Source organism: Narcine bancroftii, chromosome 2, assembly GCF_036971445.1.
Source record: "Narcine bancroftii isolate sNarBan1 chromosome 2, sNarBan1.hap1, whole genome shotgun sequence".
NCBI classification, from domain to species: Eukaryota; Metazoa; Chordata; class Chondrichthyes; order Torpediniformes; family Narcinidae; genus Narcine; species Narcine bancroftii.
Window position 1 is genome coordinate 367,063,999 of NC_091470.1, and position 7,938 is coordinate 367,071,936.

Here is a 7,938-nt window from a genome sequence, read left to right on the forward strand (position 1 = left end):
AACGTATGGGAGTTCTAGGTTAATTAGTGTATCTGGGGGCATGGACTCGTAGGCTGGAAGAGTTAGGGTAACCATGCTGCCGTTCTAAAATTTGAAAAATTAAAATGAAATTGTTGTATGGTAACAGGGCCAAACACTCATGCTGATCAAAATGTCCCACCCACACTGGTCCTAACTGCCTGCATCTGTTCAATATTTTCTTAAACATTGCAATAGTCCCTGCCTCAACCACCTCCTCCAGCAGCCCACTCCATACACCCACCACCCTCTCCAGCTTGACAATATTAATATTATCAGAGAGTCACACAGGGCCCAACAGGCCCGTCGACCCACCATAGAGTGCTGACCAGCAAGTACCTGTCTATAGTAATCCCATTGACCAGTACTTTGTCCTTCTCATACTGTGCCTTGCTAATTCCAGTGTTCATTCAGATACTTCTTCAAAGTTATGAGTGGCCCCTGTTATGAGCCCAAAGGACTCTGCCAGTCCCACTGCGTCCATAGGAGGCAAAGTTTATAACTACCGTTTCGGGCCTGAGCCTTTCATCAAGGTTATGTTACAAACTAACAACCCTTTTAATTTTTTTGTTTGGGACTAAAGGGACTTTGTTAGCACCAACACAGGAACAGCAATGGAAAATTCACCAGACAAACTCAAAATTATAGGGTTGTGGTAGCGAGTGGTGAGGCAACAAAGAGCACAAGAGTCGCTATTAGCTGATGAGCTGACTGGTTTAATGGCGTTCTTACAGTCGTCTAAAAGATCCGAGATTCACATACTCCCCGCCTCACGTGACCCTCAGACATGATGCGGCTCCCAGAAGCCTTAGCGTCATTAGTCACTGGGAAACTTCTGGGAACTCCCAGGCGACTCCAGAGCTCCGGTGAGATAAGTAGTGGCACAGTCTGCCACATGGCATCCCCCCACATGGCAGATGGTCTCAACCTTGGAAGGTCATGGAATTGCACCGCGCTGATTGATGCAGTGGCTGAGGAAATCGATAGATGCGAGGCCAAGCTGGCATTTGGCCAGGATGATCGTTAACTTATGGTTATCTGGCTGCTGACGTAGTTGACTGAGATGGGTCTGGTGCGGCTGCCACAAGCGGCTGGCAACGTCGTCCAAATACACAAATACAAAATCCAGGCCCTGGGTCACTGTGTCCATTAGTATTGAAATGTCTGAGCCCTGTTTTTTAAACCAAAGGGTATAAGGAGGAATTCAAATTGCCAAAAAAGGGGTAATTAAGGTGACCAGGTGAACTGAGATCTGATGGTACCCGCCCACCAGGTCGATTTTGGAGAAAATCCTAGTGCCGTGAAGGATTGCAGAGAAATCCTGTTATCTGCCGTAGTGATGTCGTTCAGATGCCAATAGTTTCCCCAAGGTCTCCACCCTCCAGAAGCTTTAGGAACAGCGGCGATGCCCAAGGGCTGTCAGAGCGAACAATTCCCATTTCCTCCATGTGTTGGAATTCATCTTTAGCCAATCACAATTTTTCCCGAGGCAGCCTACATGCACATGCATGCTGGGGATGTCCATTGGTCAGAATGTGATGCTGTACTCCATGTTTCAGTTGGGCTGACATGAACTGTGGAGTAATAATGCTCGGTAATTTCGCTAGGATTCTGGCATATTCACTGTCTGAGAGTGTCACCAACTCAGGGTGAGGCAAGGCGAAGGACTCAAAAGACTTTGAATTAACTAGGTAGCAACCTTTGACCTACTAGAAGGCAGCATGCTCACAAAAAAAAATCATCTTCCAGGAATGGCTGTGATACATCAGCAATGGTGAAGGACCAGCTGAACTACAAAGAGCCAAAATTGAGTGGAATTGTCCGTGACCCATTTGTTCGGATGCTGCTGTTATTGGCGGCCATGAGGGGAGGGCCCCTCTATCCTGAACATGTATCTGGGCTGGAGTGCGGGGAGCACACTAACCTCTGCCCAGTGTCAACCAAGAATCGACAGCCTGAGTGTTAACCCCAGAGGAAAAGGAGATTGTCCCTGAGGCCGGCTGTTGTAGCCACACTACCATGCAGCCTCAGCATTTCCCGGATGTGTGCATGGCAGTAGCGGGCTGCAGCTCCCCATCTCTGATGGTAATAGCACCACTGCTCTCTGTCTGTGCTGCATCCGGCCAAGTCTGACACCGCACCAGTATCCGGAGTGGGCAGGGTTCGTTCCCTTTGCTGAGGCACCGCTACGAGCCCAACTGAAAGTTCTCTATGCCACAACTCATCAGCACGGGCTGCTAGATGACAGGGGTCGCTAAGGTCGTCATCTGCAAGTGGAAAACTGATGCCTTCTGGCATTTGCTGAAGAAAAAGCCACTTGAAAAGCAGAGAGGGCCCTGCGTTCGTCCATGAGTGCCAGCATCTCATTCATTAGTTCGGAAGGAGTACGGTTGCCCAGGCTGTCCAAATGGGGAAGGTGTGTTGCCCTGTTGTGTCGGGAAAGGCCAAAAGTACATATGAGCAGGACTTTGGTAGCTTCATACCTGTCATTGGCTGGAGGCTGGCATAAGAAATTGACAGTACATCCTGTGGTGTCTTAATCCAGCGATGGAATGACATGGTAGGACCTGGCAATACGACACTTCATTGCATCAGTGGTAATCTGGCGTAGATGGAACTGGGCCTCACCCTGCTCAAACAAGACCTGTGGCTGCAAGGTCCAAATTACTACAAGTTTGAGTGCAATGGTGTTCTGCGCATCCATAGTAAGGACCATAATGTCATTTGGACCGCCGGGGTCACCAATGTGGCAGGTCACCCTGTAGTGAGTGGTGAAGCAACAAAGAACACAAGATATGCTATGAGCTGATGAGCTGACTGGTTTAATGGTGTTCTTACAGTCGTTTAAAATGTCCGAGATTCACACGCTCCCCATGTCATGTGACTCCTGGAAATGACATGGCTCCTCAAAGCCTTAGCGTCATTAGTCCCCGGGAAACTCCTGGGAACACCTGGGCCCCGGAGATCCACGACTCTGAAACTCTAGTGAGGTAAGTAGTGGCACTGTCTGCCACAAGTTTTTATTAAATTATTAATAATATAACATTCTATAGTGGGCTGAGCTACTGCGCAGTTAGACGGGCCGAATCACCGCCCCAGTCTCTAACTCAAAATGGCGCAGGTCCTCCTTTACTTCCAAGGAGAAGCCCGTGGTTAATGGCACGTGATGCCCAGGAGACATCACCGCTTCCGGGTAGCGCACCACCGGTCAGGGAGTGATGCCGCAACGCACTGACATCACTTCCGGAAGCCGGCGTACATATCACCGGAAGTGGGTGTTTCTCTGAGAGCAGCGCAAGGAATTCAAATAATAAAGTCAGTTACTGGTTCATCCTCGCACCATTGCACTGTCGTAGCACCTTGAACACGACAGAATGCAGGATTCTGTTATCACTACAGTCTCAATGGCTGCGACCAACGTGGTGGGCGTGCATTTTCCGCCCTTCTGGGTGAGCCAGGGATTGGCTGCAACTGGCCGAGTCACAGTTCCACATCAGAGGCATTGTCTCAGAGAACACCAAGTTTTGGCACATCGTCAGTGCCCCGGACGCCGCCACTACAGCCAAAGAAAGCTCCTTCATTGAAAATCCTCCCATGGAGTAAGTACGAGCAGTTCCCGTGTTTCCTCCTCGATTCCCTGGAACTCAGCCAACACGAGCATCCCGTTCATATCCTAAATATGCAAGGCCTGGGCGATAGGAATCCCTCCGAGCTCATGCACGAAATGGTGGCCGTAGCGGACGGACACATGAACTGTTTCCTTCTCGAGGCCCTGTTCCTCCCCAAGCAGCCAGTACACGTTTTCTCAGCAGTTTCCAACATGGATTTCAGCGCCACATACCTGGTAGCCAAGGAGGCACACAGACTTCTCCGTACCCTGCAACAGAGCTCAATCCATGTGCAGCCCATTTACGCCGGCCTCCCCTGCAGTAGCCACGGCCCAATCACAGCGCAGTGAATGCCCAGACAAACAGAGCGAATACTGTTTCTATCACTGCAGATGGGGCCGAAACGCCTGGCGGTATACCCCCACCCCCATGTTCCTACCCCACCGCCAAATCAAACATGACAATGGGAAACGAGCAGGCCGGCTGCCAATAATGACTTAGTTGGTTGGAGCTCATAAAGGCCTACTCTACCTCAGGGTCCACGGACTAAGAGGGACTTCCTAGTCGACATGGGTGCAGAGATAAGCCTCATCCCACTGACATATTTCAAGACCAAACATAACCACAGGGCCTCCCTCTACAGGCAGCCAACAGCTCCTCCATTCAGAGTTACAGCACCTGTCTGGTCACAATCCACGCCATGGACATGGTTGTCCAGTGGACATGCACAATCATGGCTGTGGGAGAGGCCTTACTCAGAGCAGACCCTCCAGGCACATGATCTTTTGGTGGACGTGACCAGGTGCCATTTGGTGGACGCTACCACATTCCAGTCATACCCACTTACTCTGCAACAACATCATTTTCTGCTGTTAGGAATCCACGCTTTGGACCAAAATGAGTATGCCCGCCTACTGGCCAAGTGCCCAGCCCTACTGGTGCCCAATTTCCATAATGCCAGACCACTACATGGGGTAGAGTTTCACATCGAGACCACCGGGCCTCCAGTGTGTGCACAGGCACGGCTCCTCCCTAACCCTAACCCACAAGACAAACTCCAGCAAGCCAAGACTGAGTTTGCCACCATGGTGGAGCTGGGAATAATGTGCCGTTCAAATAGCCCTTGGGCCTCCCCACTGCACATGGAGCAGAAGAGCTCCGGTGGCTGGCACCCGTGTGGCGACTACAGGCGACTAAACAATGCTACAGTCCCATATAGGTACCCTATCCCACACATGCAGGACTTCGCCACGAGGCTCCGGGCTGCTGGATCTTTTCCAAGGTAGACCTCACCAAGGGGTACCACCAGATTCTGGTGCATCCCAGCAATGTCCCAAAAATGGCCATCAACACACCCTTTGGCCTTTTCGAGTTCCTTCGGATGCTATTCGGACGAAAGAATGCAGCCCAGACGTTTCAGCGGCTGATGAATGTGGTCGGCAGGGACCTCGACTTCATCTTCGTCTACCTGGATGACATCCTCATTGCCAGTGCTGATGCCAGCACGTACAGGATGCACCTGACTCACCTTTTTGACAGGTTTCAGCAGTTTGGACTCACGGTTTACCCAGCCAAGATCCAGTTCAGCCTAGAGACAATCTATTTCCTGGGACACTGCATCACCTGAGAAGGAGCCAAACCTCTGCCGGACAAGGTAGAGGCCATCCAAAACTTCCCCGAGCTGAGCACGGTCAAAGGTCTGTTAGAGTTCCTGGGGATGGTGAACTTTTATCATCGCTTCCTCCCAGGAGCGGCCACCCTCATTCGACCTCACCAAGCATGGTGACAAGACGCTCCAGTGGGCTCCTGACACCACAGAAGCCTTCCAGACCACAAAAGTGGCACTAGCACAGGCCACATTCCAGGCCCACCCAGATTCTATCTCTCCCCTGGCCTTACAACGGTCGTGTCAGAGCGGTGGGTGCGGTGTTGGAGCAATGGTGCTCCCTAGCCTTCTTCAGCAAATATCTCTGGACACCAGAGCTCAAATACAGTGCGTTCCACCGTGAGCTGTTGGCCCTATACCTGGCAATATGACAATTCTGTTAGAAGGAAGGGTTTCACCACCTAGACAGACCACAAACCACTCACCTACACACTCAGCAAGATCTCAGGCCTGTGATCGGTGAGACAACAGCGTCACCTCTCCTACATTTGGGAGAACACAACAGATATCCGCCACGTCGCAGGCAAGTCCAACGTGGTGGCCGATGCGTTATCCAGACACATAAATGCCACTACCTCAGGGGGGCTCGTCAATGCTCAGCTGGCCAAGGACCAAACGGAGGATGCAGATGTCCACGTCATCACCAGCCTGAAGGTTAGCGATTTCTGCCCCTCACTGGGGGGCTATCCTTACTGTGCGACATATCCACAGGTTTCCCCAGACCCATCCCATCCCTGACCTGGAGATGGCGGGTGTTCGGCCAAATCCACGGCCTGTCCCACCCCTCTATAAGCTCCACAGTCTGCCTGTTGACAAACAAGTTCGTGTAGCATCGCCTCCGCTGTGGGCTAAAACCTGCCAATGCACCAAAGTGTATAGACACACTAAGGCCCCACTCCAGATTTTCGAGCCAGCGTAGCGCCGATTTGAGCACATGAACATGGACATCATCGGCCTACTCCCAGTGAGCCGAGGTATGCGGTATCTGTTCACAATAATCGACCATTTTACCTGATGGCCGGAAGCCATACCCTTACCCACATGCGACACAGAGACTTGCATCAGAACCTTCTAGTCCACTTGGGTCGCACGTTTTGAAGTCCCGACCTACATCACCTTGGACCGAGGGGCCCAGTTCACTTCCTCGCTCTGGGCTGACCTAACCAAATTCTGCGGCAGCCACTTGCAACACACCGCGGCCTACCATCCTCAGGCAAATGGCCTGATCGAGCGTTTCCACCACCACCTAAAGTCAGCCCTAAAAACTCAACTACAAGGCCCGAATTGGATGGACAAACTCCCATGGGCGCTCTTAGGCATTCGCACAGCACCGAAGGAAGACCTACCAGCCTCGTCTGCTGACGTGGTGTACGGCTTCCCAGTTACCATCCCCAGGGACATTCACTTCAGAACCCCTCCCCACCCCCGGCCCACAGCCTAGCGCCCTAGATGTCTTCCAGCGATTGAGGGTTCAAGCGGGTAAACAGAAGCCCCTGCTACCTACCCGACACGGTTCTCTACCCTGCCACATTCCCACGGACTGTTTTCACATGGAAAGAACAGCAAAGAACACCCCTTACGAAGGCCCATTGAAGGTGTTGCAGTGGATGGTGTCATTTTTACACTGGACATTGGCGGGCGACAGGACAGGTTCACAATCGACAGCCTCAAGGCAGCGCAGAGGCCTCCCGCCCAAAGACTGTATGTTAACCTACATCAGAGGGTGGCAGCAATTTTGGGGGAGGGGTTAGTGTAGTAGGCTGAGCGACCGCAAGGTTAGATGGGCCAAATCGCTGCCCCAGACATCTGACTCAAAATGGTGAGGGTCTCCCTTCACTCCCGAGAAGTGTCAGGGGGTGACACTGTGACGCTGATGTCACTTCAGGAAATCTGTGCGCACGTCACCGGAAGTGGGTGTTTCCCGGAGCGCAGCGCGAGGAATTCAAACAATAAAGTCAGTTACTTGTCCACCCTCGCACTGTGCGGACGTCTCCTGATTCCATAGTGCTGCCGTAGTATACGCTACATTTCCTTACTTACCTCTAAACTTAACCTCCATGCACAAATGTAAATGTGTGTGTGTAATGAAGTCCCCCTCTGAAAAGTCCATTTTAACGCCTCAGCGTCATTTTAGTCTTGCTTGGAGGTCTTAAATTTTCAGTTCAGAAATAACACTTTTGAACATCATATCTTCAGGCCTCTTTAAACTCACAATTCCTTCGATGAGCTGTCCTTGGGATGAAGCAGGATTGACCATCTTCTGAGCCACCAATGCATCTCCTGTGAAAAGGAGAATACAAGTCCTGTCTTCCCAGGATCACATCTCTTGAATGAAGACTTTGGAATCTATTTTCCTAACGAAACTGCCCTCTCTATCTTAAAGAGGGCACCCAGAAGTAGGCTTCTCTTTTGAAATCTACTTATTCCGTGTTCTCCTTTTGTGAGGAGTTACACATAGGCAGCTTTTCCTCTTCTGTTAGGAAACAGTGCCGCTGTTCAGTTCTGCATCTTAACTGAATGGTGAGTTTCCTTAAATTGACTTCTTTGTCTCGCATTTCAGCTCGATATTGCTGCCAAATCTCTCATGCCACATGGCATGTGACATCATTTCTGCTTCTGATGTTCACAAGGTCTTTTGACATTGAT

General features: G+C 51.1%; 1 protein-coding gene across 1 annotated transcript in view; it reads right to left on the minus strand.

Annotated features, from left to right (window-relative positions):
- Positions 1 to 7,687, minus strand: part of LOC138755843 (meprin A subunit beta-like) — a 65,071-nt gene extending 57,384 nt beyond the window's left edge. Inside the window, exon 1 of the mRNA XM_069922561.1 lies at positions 7,505 to 7,687. Within this exon, the coding sequence (XP_069778662.1) occupies positions 7,505 to 7,549 (45 nt within the window). The 5' untranslated portion in view covers positions 7,550 to 7,687. The remainder of the gene's footprint in view (positions 1 to 7,504) is intronic.
- Between the last annotated feature and the right edge of the window lie 251 nt (positions 7,688 to 7,938).